Below are 18,466 nucleotides of genomic sequence, written 5' to 3'. Positions count from 1 at the left end.
CGTCCCAAGGAGCTACAAACCACTGGAGCAAATAGGGGAATTGCATCCTCAAGTTTTCTGTCATGATCTGTATGGGTGCTAAAGAGACCAGTTGATCTACTGTTTCAAGTCGACTTGTTTCTACAGTGTACTGCTATCTGTGTTTTTATCCAAAGAGTCATGGTGGATTACAGCTTCACACCGAGGATCTGCTATTTGTATGAATCACATCATGATGATGGCTGTGTGTAACAGTGCCATGACGTTTGTGGTCTTTTGACGTTCACTTTTAATTTGAACTTCAAATCATTTTGATGAGTCAATCATGTGTTAGGATATGGACATACGTGGTGGTGTCTTCAAGTTAAATAAATAGATCATTTTGGTGGATTAGAATTGTTGTAATTTTGAATGTATTGTGAATGTATGATACATGCTAATTGGATGACACACAAGCAGTATCTTAATGATTAGCCTTTTGTTGGTGGTTAACAGGGCATCCTCTCCTTTCACACGGGGTAACTCAGACAATGACATTGTCTGGTGGAGATGGTGCTCTCTATGTGTTGTACATACATAGATGGACTACGTACTAAATATAAAATGTGAATCTAGTATATACTTGTTTAGTCTGCTCTCATTAATGTTGTAGTGCACCTTATGCATTAATTCTGTTTTTGTTTTATGCTTGTTGGTTCTAAGTTTTAAAATATGTTTTGCAAGCTACTTTGGGTAAAAGTGTCTTCTAAATACATAAACATAACCATACATGTAGAGTACAAAAGTGCTTGTGGGGAACTTTAAAAGTTCACTACCGCTGTGAATCTTGTAGAGGGATTAAAAAGTGAATAGAGGAGTTTGTTTGGGAGGGTAAAAGCAGAGCTGTAAGTATATTTCTTTTGTGCATAGCGGAATGGAAACCTTGTTGAAACTCGCTTTGGACGTTGATTTTGAAGCACTTCAAAAACAGGATTTACACTGACAAAGACCAGTCATGGAAATGGGTGGGTGTCATTAAAGTTTGCAGTGCATAAGTGTGTGTGTGTGTGTGTGTGTCTGTTTGTGAGTGTTTACAGGTTGCGTGCAAGCAGTTGGTTGAGAGGTTGAGTGAAAAATTGAACTGCATGTCTTCCTGTGAGTATTTAACACAGTTTGAAGTTTCTTAGCTCTCATGTTGAAAATAAAAGGTTTTGCAAAGCCGACGCAGACAAAGAGAGACACAGATGAGGAAAGAGGGGGAGAGAAAGAGGAAGACTGCCCTGAGGAAAGGGGTGGGGGTCGAGACAGGGGGTTGGAAAAGATTCCAAAATGGGTTGTCTTGGAAACGGAAATGGGAGAGTGGAGCTCCACAATTCTCAGTTTGATTGGTGTCACAGCCTAACTGTCAGTCATGAACTAAAACGCTCCTTTAGCCTGAACACCTGCACCCCACACAAAGTCTCCATATACACTTACTCACACGCACACGCACACGCGCACACACACACACACACACACACACACACACACACACACACACACACACACACCACACGCACACACACACACACACACACACACACACACACACACACACACACACACACAAACACAATACATGTATCTAGTTTTACAAAACATTTTGTCATACCACTATACTTGCGGATGGAACGTACAGATGTAGGCTTTGTCACTATGCCTGGCTGGCACATCAAGTCAACACTGGCGGCAGGAATCCACTGTGTGTAGTTTGTGAGAAAGAAAAGGAGAAATAGAGTCTTTGGGTAGCCTATAAGCCCACACAGCATGTCCCATCACACTTGTTGGCCTGTAACCCGTTAAGTGACTGATCACAAGTTGAAATGAACATGATTTTGAAGGCCATTAGACTGGTTTCTAATAACACTTTGACTGTGGCTAGAAATGTGAGGGTGGTTAAATGGTGGAGTAATTGAAGGATGAATGTCACCCATTTTGAGAGCCACCTTGACTAAGCCTGCACTGCTAGCCAGAGAGGGAAAAAGGAATAATTGGAACTGGAAAGAACATTGTCTTATCTCATTGCTCAGAAAAAGAATGTCTGTCTCACTCTCCCTTTGTGTCATTCTTTAAGATGGCACTTATGGATGAACCATATGGATGAAGGATAACCAATTGCCAAGTCCTGGATTTTTAAAACTTATTTTGGTGTCGGAACAGTTAATATTGTCCCCAAGGACTGACTCATTATTGGGTTTCACAAAGATGTTACAAGTAGTTCATACCTCACACTAAATATCATGTTCAAAACAAATGCGCTACACAACCTCATTTTATATTAGCAATCCTACCAGGATATCTGTGTAGGCATTTCGTAGTGTGTGTATCGATGTTAAAGACTAATCTTTATTTATTTGACATTGTGCCTTTTGAAAGATCTTTGCACGTGGCAATACATTGATACCCATTTAATTGAATTGTTTTAATTTAATCTCGTTTACAAAAAGTTCAACTATAACAAATAACTAATTTTCTTGTAACAAGTATAATATGTTCTTATTAGGCTAAGAATTAGGCTACTTAATGTTTTGAAAACACAAACTCTTTTTATAGACTACCCCTCCTGATTAAAAGGTTACATTTATTACCACGCCAAACAGTGCAAGCATACGCCACACCCCTGTATAGTTATGTAAATGACGGAGTGGACGATTGGTCCGGCGTGGAATACAATTATTACTAAGGACCACACGAGTGAAAGGGGGAACTTTTTGTATTAGGCTACCTCAGTTCTTTGGTCGAGTGAATCGATGTTCAACAAGTGCCTGAATTCTCTAAGAAGAATCACACTGTCTCAAAGACTATTTGTTTACTTTTACTGAGTAAACTGTTTGCTTACTTCTCATTGAAACCTTGGCGTCGCTGACAAAAGGTAATGAAAAATTTTACACTCGCGTGACTTTCATTACATCGACTTAGTCTGCGTAAATAGTTCAGTGTTGGTATTCCAGGCGGTAAATCATTTAATTTACTCTGAGCAGGCAAACCCGGCAGCAGGGACAGAGGCTTCACCTGCGCCGGTTTGTTTGACCTGATCACCGTGTAATTAGTGTTCAAGAACATTTACAAGTTTTCTTTGATCTGGAACACAGAACTTTTCAAAATGTATAGTTTGATGGAACATGAGTTGAAAACTTCTGGACAACTGCAGATGCACCAAAACGGCCAGGGTATGTCCCCTATTAGTGCCAACGCTCACACGGGGTCTAAAACCCCCTGTCCACCCGGTGTAGACCCAATGGATAAAGTCAAAAGACCCATGAACGCTTTTATGGTGTGGTCGCGGGGTCAGCGGCGAAAGATGGCACAGGAAAACCCCAAAATGCACAATTCAGAAATCAGTAAACGCTTGGGAGCTGAATGGAAGTTGCTTACGGACGCCGAAAAGAGGCCATTCATTGATGAAGCCAAACGTCTACGTGCAGTCCATATGAAGGACTATCCTGACTACAAGTATAAACCACGTCGTAAGACCAAGCCTATGCTTAAAAAGGACAACCAGGTTGGCAAATATCCATTATCAGCCGGCAACCTGCTGGCAGCTGCAGCGGCCCAGGGATCAGGTGGAAGCCCGAGAATGGAAAATTATTGCTGGGGACCCACGGGGGGATATGCTGGCATGCAGGGAGAGGCACTTGGTTACCCGCAGCAGCTTCATCGTTACGACTTATCAGCCCTGCAGTACCCGTCCTCGATGACCGCTGCGCAGACCTACATGAATGGCGTCAACTCTTACAGGTGTGTGGTCTCATTTTGACTGGAGTTAACTTTAGAGTGGCGAGAGAAAGTTTTAAGTTTAAAAAATGATTAGGCTGATGTTTCAGTTATAGTATGTAACTGTCATTAACCTAGCGTTGAGAACAGCCTAGGTTAATGACTACGCAAGGCTTACATTTTTAGGCATTGTACCATTGTGTTAGCAATGTGTTTCTTGGAGAACTGGTAGAGTTTGTGCAGTGTGTTCAGTAAAGAAATGAATCCTTTATGTAGGAACATTTTTACAAATATTGTTCTTATGCTCTCCTTACTGACCAAGTAAATGTAGCTCCTTGCTGTGGTGGTGTAATGATTCTAAAAACATGGCTTTTAGAAACCACATTGAGAAGAGCTAAAAAAAAAAGGGCAGACTCTTGATTTACAGCCCTCCATTTAAACAAAAAAAAAAAAAAAAAGTGGCATATACGAATGTTTAATATCTTTAATTAATGACAACTTTTATGATCTCTTGTGACAGCTCCATGCCCTACGGTAACAGCCCCCAGCAAGGAAGTCCGGTGATGTCCATGGTGAAACCAGAGCCTGTTTCTCACTCCCCAACTGGGCCCCCAAGTCACCACCGAGGGCCTCTCCAGGGTGAACTGAGGGACATGATCAGCATGTACATCCCTGGCGGTGACGCCAGTGACCCTAACTCCCAGAGGGGCTACTCCAGTGTACAGCAGCACTATCTTGGGGGAACTGTACCTCTCACTCATATCTAATGGACACTGCAATGGAGACCTGTCCACAGGACTCCGTACAGGGGCCAGGTCTGCACTCCGTCTCCCAATCACAAAGACCATCGCCTCCTTATTAACAACGCCAGTGAACAATGACCGAGATGGGCTAAAGAGCTACCTCTTCTCAAGTCTGTGGTTCGTTCTTCACGCTGCTCTTGGTGGTCAGCCATGTGTTCTAGACTGGCCCTCTCTCTATATCCCACTTTTTAAGAATGCTGCTTGGTGATTCTCTCTTGAAGTCATGCCATGTATGAAGGTCTGGTGTACATAATGTTTTTTTTTTTTTTTTTTAAATGTGATTTTATAAATGTGTGTGCGTGCGCGTGTGCTTCTAAATGTACAGAAAAGCCTTTTTTTTACTTAGTTTTATAAGATCTTGAAACTTGACAAAGTGCCCTTGTACTATGGTCCTCTCTAGAATAAGCATATGGTCATTCGTGTGGATTTGGGTAAACATGACCAAGCCAAACATGATCGCACAAATGCGGACATTTAAGACCTTGACTAACCACAGATCTGCTGCCCAGTAACAGACTAACTTGACCATGTGGACACTGTGATGGAAGTTTGGTCTGCTCTGTGGAGCAGTCTGTCATTCAAAGAGTCTGTAATTTGGTGTGTAACTTTTAAGGCATATGTTTAGAATGCAAGGACCCTTTACAGTGTGATCGGTCACCTAAAGCCTTTCTTTGTGTTCAGTAGACTGAACTGATGAAATTGGGTGAAATTATTAAATCTTAATTTTAACATATTACCAGAATTGTTATCTTGTTTTTGTTTTTAAACTGTGCCTGCTCAGATCTTTATAGCACTACAATGGAACCCTCTGGGTTTCTTTGGGGGTGAGGGGTGAGGGGTGGGGTGGGCACACTGTGATCACTCCAAATAGACTTGCCATGGTGTTGCCCTGTGAATGTTCTCTTTTCTCCCAACTACTGGACACATTTGTAAACAAAGAGTGCTTAGATTTTTGCTGAGTTGCATTCTTTTGCACATCTTTTATATCATTTGTAAAGTGAGTTGTGAATTTAACCTTCCCTTGCCCTCTTTCACATGAAAGTTTTAAATGTGAGTGCAGACAGTGTTGATTCTCTAAAAGGTTTAAAATTCACCCTGCTCAAATTTAACTGTAAACTAGTGATGAGGTTCTCTCACTCCATGAACAGTAAGCCGTTTAGCCTCAGAATTGTAGACTATTTTGTTTTAGTGAGTGTGGCTTGGCTGAGGGGATCAGCTGTTCGTGTGTGTATGTACGGGAACAGTCATGGAAATAAAATGCTTTGATACGTTCATACGTTTTTCAGGTATAAAAATGGGCTCATAGTTTTGCAATAGACTGTAACTCAAAACTCACTTGCAGTTTTAAATGTATTTCCTAATGAGTTTCTCTTAATTTTGTACTTTGTTGACCTGATCCAGAAAAGGTGAATGTTTACATTTACAGCCTAAGTGTGCACTGTGCAACTTTTTATGGTATAACTTTTTCCTTGTCTTGAAATATTTTCAATAATCTTCCATGTAAATTCATTGAGACTTTGGTCTCCCACCTTTTGTACAGTTTGAAAGCCCTCAGTTTTAATGATGCCTGTATTTTTATTTTTTATTATTTTGAAGAGAATGTTTAGTCTGAATAGATGGTGACGCCACAAAAAATGTTAATAAAATTGAAAATCAAAAACTAAGTATGTGACTGTGAAGTAATCTATTTAGGTATTGAACCATTTGGGCAATAACTTTCTTTGGGATGGGTTTTAAAACATGAAACACGTGCTTTTTACGTGAGAAGCTTAAAATGCACAGAAAGTCTTCAGCACTTTATTGCTACTGCTGTTCATCCTTTGAGTACACTACAAGTTATTCCCATAACACTTTTAGACCTGGATCTTATATTTAAAGCGAAGACTGCATAATTCTGGTCGTCTAGGCCTAGTCTACTTTATGGCCATTTAAGATCGCTAAGCGTGGTATGACTCCGGTAGGGATCTTGGAATTGGCCTATGAGGGAAAACACTGAGAAAAGCAACGGATTGCAGAATGATTTTGGGTAGGCCTAATCATTAACTTTCCTCTCCACTACTCTTTTAAATTCAACCCCACCTCTCCTTATAGAAAGCGGGTGGCTGGCCCGGCCGTAATTGGCTGTTTCGGAGACACATTGTCCGTTGCTTTTGAGCTCGCAGGTGCACATGGTAAAGCCGCTGAGTGCTCTGCGCCTCCCCGGAGTGCTTTGTTCCCTTTCTCTCGCTCCCCCGTCGCGCAGAAAATTAGCGTTGCATTCGGGTGCCTCGACTCTCTCTCTCTATCCCGGGCTTAACCCTTTCACCACCCGTCGTCATTCTCATGGAAATGCCTAAGTTCGCTCCGGCTAATCGGAGGCCAAGGGGAGGGGATGAAACGGGACGGGACAGGGTAGAGATGACTGTTGATGACTGGGTGTGTAGTTGATTTGAAGCACCAAGATAATAAAACATTAGTTATTTCCGCCAACAGTGCAGCAGTAACTTAATTGCCAGTGTGTTTCATTGGTCCAATAGCCCACTTATAGACCCACTCACTCAACTAGGCTTACTTGTTCTAAGCCACAACAATCCAATAATTTTGTTGTTATGACTAGTGTCCCGAGGCCTTGTACATGACTAGTCTACTTTTTTAGCTTTTTGCCCAAACCGTTGTGGAAGTGGATGGATAGTGAGGCCAACATGGTGGGAGGCTGGGTGGGGGCTATTGATGAATTTTCTGGGGGCATACATGCAATCTCTTAGCAACAAGCTGTGAGGCTTCAACAAGTGGTTACCATGGTTTCTGAGGGCTGGGGTAAACAAGTGAGTTGAAGATGCAAGTTGTCCTGGGAATCTAGGCTATATATTCAACACAATCAAACAAAACTGCTCACGTGGATATATGGATAAACTGTTTTAAAATAAAAACAAAACTCCGACGAAAATTTGAGATTGTATTATTTGTGTAAAAATAAAAAAAGAATGGACCTCAGAAAACCTGCTTTACTTTTGTTCAAGGAAATTCAACATCAAAGGTAACCGTGGAAACTGATTCTTATTTACCTGCATTCCAGTGGATACCTGGAACCACTCCTCTTTTGCACGCAGAGCAAAAGCAGCAGTTGCTCAATACCTGATTAGGCTGTGTTGGCCTAGGTGCCTGAACAAAGAGACGCACACACACAAAGTTGGTGGTCATATGCCAGAGGAAACGCAGTACTGAGGTTAACGTTGAGAAAAAGTATGCCCAATTATATTGCATTTTCTATAAAAGCTCAGTGACCAGAGTTATTTGTTTGTTCCTACCAGAAGAACAGGGTAAACAAATGTGTCTGCTCCCTAGCCAGCAAAGGCATAGTCCTCGGCCTGTAAAGCAACTGCATTTCTCACTTGCACAATTCGTTGACAGACCTGCCCGAAAGGTTGTTTGCACACAGTTGAGCGAGTGGGCGTCCGCCACGGTTGGGTGAAATGCCACCAAGTGCTGCATACTTACTCACCACCTCACACGACATAGCCGGTGGAAGCCAGTCACGCAACAGTCGGCCACCCCTTTTTGGGGTGGAGTAGATTAGCTCGATATGGAAGGATGTTTTGTCTGACGCCAGCACTGCAAATATGGGCAACATGCTCTATTGTATTTAACGCACTAATAGACACGAAGACCTACCAGCCTTACTAATCAAAACAAAAATGTTGATTTTTTTCGTCCGGACACCACCAAAAACACAACTGACTGGTTATCTATCATTACATGGTAAATGCAAAAAATACATTTGATTTGTTATAGGCTATTTCTCGCTAAGACTCTAGTTAGATTCCCTGATAGCAAAAGGCCAGTGGACAACTGTCGGCTCATGTTGGCAGAGCTGGCTGTCCGCTGGCCTTTTGCTCATCGGTTTTAGGACGTTCCGCTGGCAAGTTACAGACAAACGGTGTACCGTTTTGCCACTCGTTTTCAAATTTATTTTTTCTTTCCTAATTTATACTTCATCAGTTATTTTCACCAACACTTAATATTTTATAGATGTTAGTGCGTAACATAGGCCTACGTCTTTAATTGACCCATTCATTTTTCACCTTGAGAACCTTCTAGTAGCCTACCATGAACAACTTCTGTTCAGCAGCTGATATTTTAAATGGACTATGCCAAGGATATGATTTAGTAATTTCAGGAATTGCTAACATTTTATGTTATTTTCTTAATATCCACGACCAGTTACAATAAAGATGATGGTGGTCATAGAGCGGACCAGAAGTGGCACACTACCAGTGGGGTGCCGACCAAAATTCTCCGGTGGACCGCTTGCTATATGGGTAATTAAACAGTACGGAGAGGGAAAATGTGCTACGTTATAAACATTTAAAAATGCTCTTTTTGAAGCAGGTAGGGAAGGCCCCAGTATGAGACACAAATCAAAAATGCACACTTAATAGAAGCAACCTAGTACCTAGTGAGAACAACAGTGAAAGTATAGCCAGGTGGTGTGTTTTCTCCGTGGGAGGGAAGTTGCTGCCGTGTTTTTCAACAGATTATGATGGAGTAGCCTCCCCCACTGACTATTCCATGCTCATAGTTTTTTTTAACTGCAGTAGGTGGGCAATGTCATTTTGCCTGCATTTGGATGTGTTGAGTTTCCAACGGTGACTACACATTAGCCATGATAAGATGAGATTTCTGGGCTTCGGCTTGTCATAGGCTACATAATGCCATGACTTCAAACGCCTGGCATTCTGCCACGCAGACAGACTATCGGAGCTTGATCTTCTGTACTGTCTGTAAGATGACATACTTCCATCACCATGTAAAAGGACCGAACTTTTCCTCATAAATTTACTACTGGCCTGTGATAAGAAAACAAGAATCTTCCTGATGGAATGTTTGTTGGTCAAGCTCTGTGTGTAGGTGGTGAAAACTTCTGGTAAAAGTATACACCTATATTATAAATTAATAGCCACTTAAGACATCATGGGCGTACCTTTAAAGTATTAAGGCAAAGCCCACCTTTGTGTCCAGCTACAATCAGCTATGATGGATATGTGTACATTAGAGAGAGGTTAATGCTTCTAAAAGAGGGACTGTTTGTCTAGCAGTGAGTGAGTGTGTGACATAGACCATAGACTATAATTAATGAGCCTGACACACCTTGTGCTTGACTGAAAGAAAAGAAACAAACCCAGTTGGGTGGGGTGGGGGTCAGGTTAATGAAGAAGTTAGAGAAAGCAGTCAGGTAATGACATGTACAAACATTTTGATCAGAAAGCATCTTTGAGTCATGGTATCTATCCAGGTTTTTTTTAAATAGTTGAAAATATTTACACATCAGATGTCACATCAGACATTTTTTTCTTGAATGATTTCGTAAAAATAATCCAAAACCAAAAAAAAAGCACGGATTCTGGCCGGGGGGTGCCAACTTGGAACCACGTGCACACATAAGACTAGGTCATTCGTGATCAAATACTGCGGTTATCAGCAGCAAGACACATTCATCAGACACCCCCATCAGGTGGGGCGACGGCGCGTTCCAGTGATGCAGAGATATGAGAGTGGGAAACGCACTTTCAGGTGGAGGAAGATTAGAAGCTTAGCCCACACATTGAAGAGATAAAGAAATCTGTACTTTGAGGAAAACACACTGCTGTGTTGAACCAAACCATCCTTGACACAGACCTCCCAAGGAGAAACGCACAGGTGGCAAGGCACTATGAATATGACAACCTATGTCCATGATCTGATCTCAGGCTCCCTTTTATGAGCCGCTGCCTTTCATCCCTTTCTCCTTCATTTTTATTGATCCCTTTGCCAAACGTGTCATACTTCATCACTTCTTTTCATCAGTGATTCCAACCTGTGCCTTCACAGAGGCTAAACTATGGCGGTCTAGGGTTGTACAGTTAGGGGTATCATAAGTATTAAAAGGTAAACGATGAGAAATAAATGTTTGCTATGCCACTGTACATGACATTGCAGATTTACACTGACGTGTGTCCAGTCAGTGGGTGTCAGTTGTCAAGTTGTCGCAGAGGAAAATGTATTGACAGAACAAAACTCTTAACTGTGTAGAGGTTGTTCCACCAGATGGCGGGCCATGTCTTTGCCTCCCTCTAGTGACAAAGGGAGGAATGACATGAACAATGACTAGCACTTCCTTTGATGCATCCCAATGAGGGCAACCACATAAACTCACTGACTGACAAAATATGAAAACATCCTGTGTCTGAAATGTGTATTGTGTTCGGACATACTAATAAAACACGAGTTTTACTTGTTCATTCTCACAGGAGTTCATTCATCAAAACCACACTGCAGATGTATTAGAGCAGTGCCACAATGGTGAACAGTCCAGAAACCCCCGACCATCAGACACGGATCCCCGTTCAATTTATTGGGTGATACCACAAACTCAAAGTACAAAGATATTCAGATTGTGCAAAATTCATGTCGGGGGCATAACAAAAAAAGAAGGGAGAATTTCATACAGTACAATTCTGACAGTACAGCGCTTGCATTTCAATTTCTTGTAATGATCTCAGAACAATGACATTGACAGCTATGTTGAGAAACATTTTTGCACTCTACATACACCATGGAGTCAGACAGGTCAGAGGACCATGGTAACATTTGTAATATGAATTCAGCACCAGTGCTTCAAGTGCCTGACACATGGACAGAAAGAATGGAATACAGGAATGATAGAGTAGCTAGTGCTAATGATGATGTTCATCCAAGTACACTCCTCCCTGAGTTAAGTCATTGCAACTGTCTCTGAAAGAACAGAGAGAATGATTACAGCTGAGAATCACAGACAGATGGAATGCAGGGTGAGAGGGGCCCAAGTCTTGGTTCATTGATCAGGCTTAAATATACAGTATATATATATCTTGTCTTTTGTGTGTGTCTGTGTGAGTGCTACAGTATTAGTCGCCCACACTTTCAATTCAAAGTGCATGCAAAGATCCCCAAACACAAATTGTACCTCTTCTGATGGTTTAACATTACATTTAGGCCCTGGAGAGCTGATCACATTGATCAGTGAGTTGACAGGAAGGTTCTAAAAAGGAAGATGTGAATCTCTCAGTCACTGATGTTACTCCGCCTTCTTCTTCAGTGCCTCAGGGCTGCTGTTCCAGTAGTAGAGGACCTGGGCGGCGATGACGCCGTTACAGCTGGAGGAGATGACGTAGGTCAGGGCCATCAGAGAGTCCCCAGTTTCCTGCAGAGCACAACTTTAGTCATTTTGGGGCTTTTTGGGGAGGTTGTACAAAGAGTTTTAGTTGTGTGTGATGCGACTGACATAAGACATGAGTATATGTCGAACAGGTCATGATTGGATGGCAAACGCGTCTTCAGTACCTGTATAGTGGTGAATATCCTAGCCAGGGATCCAGCAAAGAGCAAGAAAACTGACACAGCTGACAGTTGCCCAGTGTGTCCATTGCTGTAGTTTGTTCCCACCTGGATGAGCTAAAAGGCAGTAGCAGAAAGATTTCATGTTAACTTACTAATTTGCCATCAACTTCATTGGCCTTATATACTTCATATATATATATATATATATATATATATATATATATATATATATACACAGCGGGTAAAATAAGTATTGAACACGTCACCATTTTTCTCAGTAAATATATTTTAAAAGGTTCTATTGACATGAAATTTTCACCAGATGTTGGTAACAACCCAAGTAATCCATATATGCAAAGAAACCAAAACAAATACTTTCAGAAATGAAGTTGTGTGTAATAATGTGAAATGACACAGGGAAAATGTATTGAACACATGAAGAAAGGGAGGTGCAAGACAACAGCTGAAATCTATCAGTAATTAGAAAGCAATCTGGCCCCTTGTCAGTTCGAAATTAATATCAGCTGGTTCAGTATATAAAAAGTATATATCAAAAGTTGTCTCATTACCAAGATGTCACACAAGAAACATCTCATGATGGGTAAAAGCAAAAAGCTCTCTCAAGACCTTTGCAACCTTAATGTTGCAAAACATACTGATGGCATTGGTTACGGACGCATTTTCTAAACTTCTAAATGTTCCAGTTAACACTGTTGGGGCCATAATCCAGAAGTGGAAAGAACATAATTTCACCATAAACTAAGTAATGCACTCAACCACCAACCGCCACACCATGATTTCCCACCTCCAAACTTGTGTTTTTAGGGTGATGTGCAGTGCCATTTGTCATCCAAACATGTGTGTATTATGGCATCCAAAAAGTTACATTTTGCTCTCATCTGACCAGACTATATTCTCCCAGTATCCTCACAGGCTTGTCCAAATGTTGTGCAGCAAACTTTAAAGAAGCTTCAACATGCTTTTTCTTCAACAATGGAGTCTTGCCTGGTGAGCGTGCATACAGGCCATGGCGGTTGAGTGCATTACTTAGTTTATAGTGAAATGATGTTTCATGTCAATAGCATCTTTGGAAATATATTTACTGAGAAAAATGGTGACGTGTTCAATACTTATTTTACCCGCTGTATATATATATATTCATATATATATTTCAGTGTCTAAACCCTCATAAGAAACACCAAAGGTCAGGTGGAACTTGATATCTGGACTGAGAATGATGTTGAATAGGCATGTCATTTGAATGTTTCATGTCAATAGCATCTTTGGAAATATATTTACTGAGAAAAATGGTGACGTGTTCAATACTTATTTTACCCGCTGTATATATATATATATATATATTCATATATATATTTCAGTGTCTAAACCCTCATAAGAAACACCAAAGGTCAGGTGGAACTTGATATCTGGACTGAGAATGATGTTGAATAGGCATGTCATTTGTACGTTGCTTTTGGACATCTGCTAAATGACTAAATGTAAATGTAACAATACACTGCTCACAGTTCGAGTCGATTCACAATACTATGTTTACGGTTCATGTCTTTCACAATATATTTACGAAACGTAATTGAACTGACACTGTTAATGCATCAACGATAAATCCATTGTTTTCATTGCAATGCTGTGAATGGTCGCCATTCAACAAAATGTGATGACAGCTTGAACCTAGGAGGAAGTTTTCGAAAGCTAGACAAACCAATCAGGGCTTATTTTGTAGTTAATAACCTCCCCGTTGAACAAGATTATTGGTGAATGTATTGATAAATCACACGGATGTACAGACGTAGTGAACCTTCAGGCTGTCCTTCAGAGTGTACGGAACACTGTTACCTTAAGTTAGTTGACAGTGTTTCTATGGTGTTTGCACAGACCCATCATGTTCATTTTGGCAATTCATTTGTCTCTGTTCTCCTGTTGAGTAACCGGTAAGCCAAAATGTTGCCATTAAATGTTGCTGATTAAAATTTCAATCTCAGCTCTAGCCACACTCTTTCCATTTCATGCTGACACTGCAGTAGTCTGCTACCAACACTCTCCTGTCTGAAACGTGAATCTTCAACTGGAATGCCGGGAGTGAGAATTAGGATTGTGCACTGGGGTAACACAAACAATGATCCAGATGACTACTAGAATTAGGACTTGTGCACTGGTAACACAAACAATGATCCAGATTTTTTAAATTTATTTATTTAGTCATTTAGCAGACGCTTTTATCCAAAGCGACTTCCAAGGATGTATACACATTTTACATTTACACTGATGGCACACTGCACATCAGGAGCAATTAGGGGTTCAATGTCTTGCTCAAGGACGCTTCGACAGGGAATCGAACTAGCAACCTTCTGATTACTAAACGACTTCTCTACCTCCTGTACCACTGTCATCCAGATGACTACTAGAATTAGGACTTGTGCACTGGTAACATAAACAATGATCCAGATGACTACTAGAATTAGGATTGTGCACTGGTAACACAAACAATGATCCAGATGACTACTTTCATTTGATTAAGGCCTATTTATTTCCTACCGCTGATGAATTGTAATGTTATGTTTGTAATATTTGTTTTTAGTGATGATAATATAAAAATGTAATTAGAGCTGACAATCACAATTGTTCAACTTATACGATGCGTACCATCACATTTTAGCACTGTGATGGATTGTTCTACGAAGAATCGTTACACCCCTAATGTTGAATGACAGTGACACCATCAGTACATAGTCCAATGAAATAGCAAAATAATGTATATATTGAAGTCGTCAAGCTCACCCTCCCAAAAATGATAGCTGGCATGTTGGAAGCCTGCATGGTCGTGACCACAGCCATGGGTGTCTGGGGTGACATCAGGACCGCCGCCAACGCAAAGTACACCACAAGAAAGATCAATCCTGAGAGAGAATCATGTGTCAATCAAAGTACACCACAAGAAAGATCAATCCTGAGAGAGAATCATGTGTCAATCACCACGTGTAAACATTTCTTTCCAAATTCATCGATATCTATGGTGTTCTTAATAAGATGAAGCTTTTGAGGTTTGAGGACTTACCTTTGATAGTTTTTCCACCATAGTGTTGAATGAGGAATCCAATGGCAACTGTCTGTAACGTAAGGAAGAAGGCTTCACCCCAAGCACTGTGTAGAAAAGATTTAAAAACACACAGTACCACAGATTTACACAGATTGAATTGGTATTGAATAACTGACATCACACTGTGCAGTGAAAGCACCCGCAGACACGGCTGGCCTTCCCTCTAAAGTCATCATTCCCCACTGCACTTTTGAGCTTGAAATTATCCTGTTTAATTATCCTCTGCCTTAAAAGGTAAAACACACACGGCTCCAAAACACATGAACACACACGGCTCCAAAAGACATTAACACACACTTTGTATGTGAAAAAGGGAGAGAGAGAGAGAGAGACCCCATTCACGCCTGTCTATTCTGCATGGATTCTGTAAAGAACTTTGGGCTCCAGAAAGGTGCTATGGAAATCAAATGTATTATTGTTGTTGAAAAACCATACCGATATTGATTCTGGTTTGACCTCTTGCCTAACTTAAAAAAATAAAAAATAAACATTGCCTACACTAGCCTTAATGAGGCACAGGAATGGAACTTCAAGTTTACCAGTCATGGGTTATCGAATATGGAAATGCAGTGTTATTCAAATTGTATCAAAATACAGAAACTCTACAACATGTTGACATATTTGTCAAGTGCAAAGGTTTACTTTACTATCCTTATATCTGAAGTATGTCTCCCTCATCTAGAACATAATTAAGTATTCTACTTTTTGTGAAGTATTTAACTAACTACAAATCAAGTTGTTCAAAACCTCTCAAACCTCCCATTGTTTCTAGTCTAGTAAACAGTACTACTGCACCTGAAGGGGAAGTTGTTTGCAATGCTGTAGGCCATAGTTCCTGTGATTGCAAACAATTCAAGGAGGATGGAGTTGAAGCTAAGGCCTTCGGCACTTTTTGCTCCCATCAGCTTTAGGATCTGTGGAAGTTTGACTGAGGAAGGCCAACAACATATCTGAGTAAAGCTTAACAAATGACTTGATGTGCTGTTTCTGAATGTGATAAATGTGTAGAGAAAAATAATGATATATGATCCTTACCCAGAACTGATCCCAGAATGATCCCAATCCCCAGACCTTTGCTTAAAACTATCTTCAGACATTCCACTGTTTTGAACAGAAAGCATTCAAAGAGTGAATTTACACAGCAATAGTGGCACAGTAATGAGTCCCTAATGGGGGGGGGACAGAAGTTTGTAGAGAAAACATTTTGAATCTATACACTGCTCAATGTCCATTCATTTATTGAAAATGCATTTTGGCACACGCACTAGGAACAGAGTATGAGTGAGTGAGTGAGTGAGTAGTGCATCCAATCTCTCCTATACTTAGGTCAATGCCATAGTGTTGTGTGTGTGTATATAGATCAGTGAGCAGACCCACACACTAGGAGTAGAGGATGAGTGAGTGAGTAGTGCATCCAATCTCTCCTATACTCCTATACTTAGGATCAGTGAGCAGACCCACACACTAGGAGTAGGAACAGTGGGCCGTTGACCTGCTACCAAGACACTTCAGACACATTTTCCTGCCGTCGACCTTTCTGTCACAAGCCTGCTTCTCTAACCTTTGGGCCACGGCTGTGCTGTGTGGTTCTCAGAGAATTTACCAATGTGACAGCCCCATTATAGTGACCATCAAAAAACATTCGGGCTTGGTGCTGGTTTGGTGGACTGTGGACTGAAGTAATACCCCCACAATCATAATAACAGGAGTGATGGGAACACAGCTCTGGAAATATCAGCAACAGCGGACATTCTTTGTTGTAAGGAGATCAGGCTAAATCTAACAAATTCAGTAGCTATGTCCTTGAAAGGAATGAAATTCAGTAGCTATGTCCTTAAAATGAATCAATTGGCATTTCAACACTGTTCATATGCCTTACATATTATGCACCATTCCTTTTTTATAATACATAGATTCTTAAATAATGTGACAATGTTATCTTACTGTTACAGTTGTTGGCCTACATCACCCAAGTCACGACAACTTCTGAATATTGTAATCTCTTACCCCATGTACTTTAGACTTAGGCCTATGATGAGGCCAACTCTTTCTTTCAATGCCCAAGCAGAAAGTAACTCCTCATATCCATAACTCATTGGTGGACTGTGTGGAATTAAATCATCTGAGACTGAAATGGAAATAGTCAGTTTTGCTTGGTGTGTAAACTGGAATGAAAACTAGCCTTTTTTTCCATGTTTAGTTTCAAGTTTCAAAACCACAAATGCATTCCAATGTAAAAGTGTGGATAAGTCCTCCAATCGATCTGCTAAAGACTTTATGGCCTTGCTTGACTGCTTTGGAATCAACCAATATATGGACTTTTTAACCCACAGAAAAAGTCTGCTGTGCTGGTATTGCACCTTACAATCTCAGTGCTTATGAACTACCCATCACAGACCGCAAAGATGTGCTCTTTGCCACCTACCTGCCAGTCATGAAATTAAAAGTGTGTGGTGTCAGCATTTTCACTGCTATGGCTGATGACAAAGCCTTATGTGTCCACTAAAGCCCACTTTTACTCACTCCCCCTCACGCACGCACAGGCCTCCATTACTCAATTCTACCTAAAAGTCATCTTTTTCAACAAGCATACTCTCTCTAACATCAGCTACATTTTATTTTATTGTTGATTATTGCATGTTTTTTTTTTTTTATCTTTTGTAATGTAAGGTGACCTTAAGTGTCATGAAACGCGCCATTAAATACAATGTATTATTATGTATCTCTACAGCACTCGCCCACAAATGTCTACTGCAAAAACATCGCAAGTACTTTTATATTACAACAAAAAAAAAGAGGCAGCGTGCAGTGCAGAACAACCAATCAGAATGTGCCCCGGCAAGTAAGTTCAACCTCACTTGCTGACCAAAACACAACAGAAATCTTACCTGTCCAAACAGGGAAGCGTTTCAGATTTATCCATAACAGCGATTACTAACAACCCAGTTAGTGATATCAGACTTCACGATTGCCAATTACTTTTCCTAATGAGACATTAGGTTAAGTCCTAGCTAAATGCTCGGGGCTAGCATAGGGACAGTCGCTGTCAGCTTCCTTGGCAGGTAACGTACATGTTAACACGTTTCAGATTACCAACCTTGCAAATTAATCTAATTTCCAATGTAACCTACACAAGTTGTTTCTTAACGCCAGCTAACCTTACTCCATCCACAGTATTTTAATAAGTTAGCTTCCTAGCAGGATTGCCACTCATTGTGAAAAGCAACACTTTCCTTCCTGGTAGTAGATGTCTTACCATGCAAAAAATTGAAATTGAGGAAAAATTCATCGTAACACTTCTCTGGCATGAAATACGTGAGAAGGACATCTTTCAGGGGGTCCATCACTGACGTTGCCATTTCAACTTCCATTTCAGTTTACTGGCTGGCTAGTTTGCGAGGTTGATGGCGTCACGTTTCCTATACCTGTTTCCCTCTTTCGGGTGGAAACAAAAACTGTATTTAGAGTTCCGCTTGTGTACAGTGACATTAGGTCCACCTGA

The 18,466-nt window shown here is 40.8% G+C and overlaps 2 protein-coding genes across 2 annotated transcripts; one reads left to right on the top strand and one right to left on the bottom strand.

The window, feature by feature from the left end:
- Positions 1-2,698: 2,698 nt before the first annotated feature.
- sox19b (SRY-box transcription factor 19b) lies at positions 2,699-5,250 on the top strand. Its single transcript, XM_031585258.2, has 2 exons — positions 2,699-3,735; positions 4,232-5,250. The coding sequence occupies exons 1-2, from the start codon at positions 3,101-3,103 to the stop codon at positions 4,476-4,478; spliced, it is 882 nt and encodes a 293-aa protein (XP_031441118.1). The 5' UTR covers positions 2,699-3,100; the 3' UTR covers positions 4,479-5,250.
- Positions 5,251-10,855: 5,605 nt separating this feature from the next.
- mpdu1b (mannose-P-dolichol utilization defect 1b) lies at positions 10,856-18,466 on the bottom strand. Its single transcript, XM_012822211.3, has 7 exons — positions 18,221-18,466; positions 16,000-16,065; positions 15,760-15,892; positions 14,923-15,008; positions 14,646-14,764; positions 11,853-11,963; positions 10,856-11,712 (listed from the first exon to the last, which is right to left on the bottom strand). The coding sequence occupies exons 1-7, from the start codon at positions 18,333-18,335 to the stop codon at positions 11,587-11,589; spliced, it is 756 nt and encodes a 251-aa protein (XP_012677665.1). The 5' UTR covers positions 18,336-18,466; the 3' UTR covers positions 10,856-11,586.

This window comes from Clupea harengus, chromosome 18 (genome assembly GCF_900700415.2).
Source record: "Clupea harengus chromosome 18, Ch_v2.0.2, whole genome shotgun sequence".
Taxonomy (NCBI): domain Eukaryota; kingdom Metazoa; phylum Chordata; class Actinopteri; order Clupeiformes; family Clupeidae; genus Clupea; species Clupea harengus.
The sequence above is the reverse complement of the archived record's forward strand: the minus strand, read 5'-3'. Positions and strand labels throughout refer to the sequence as shown.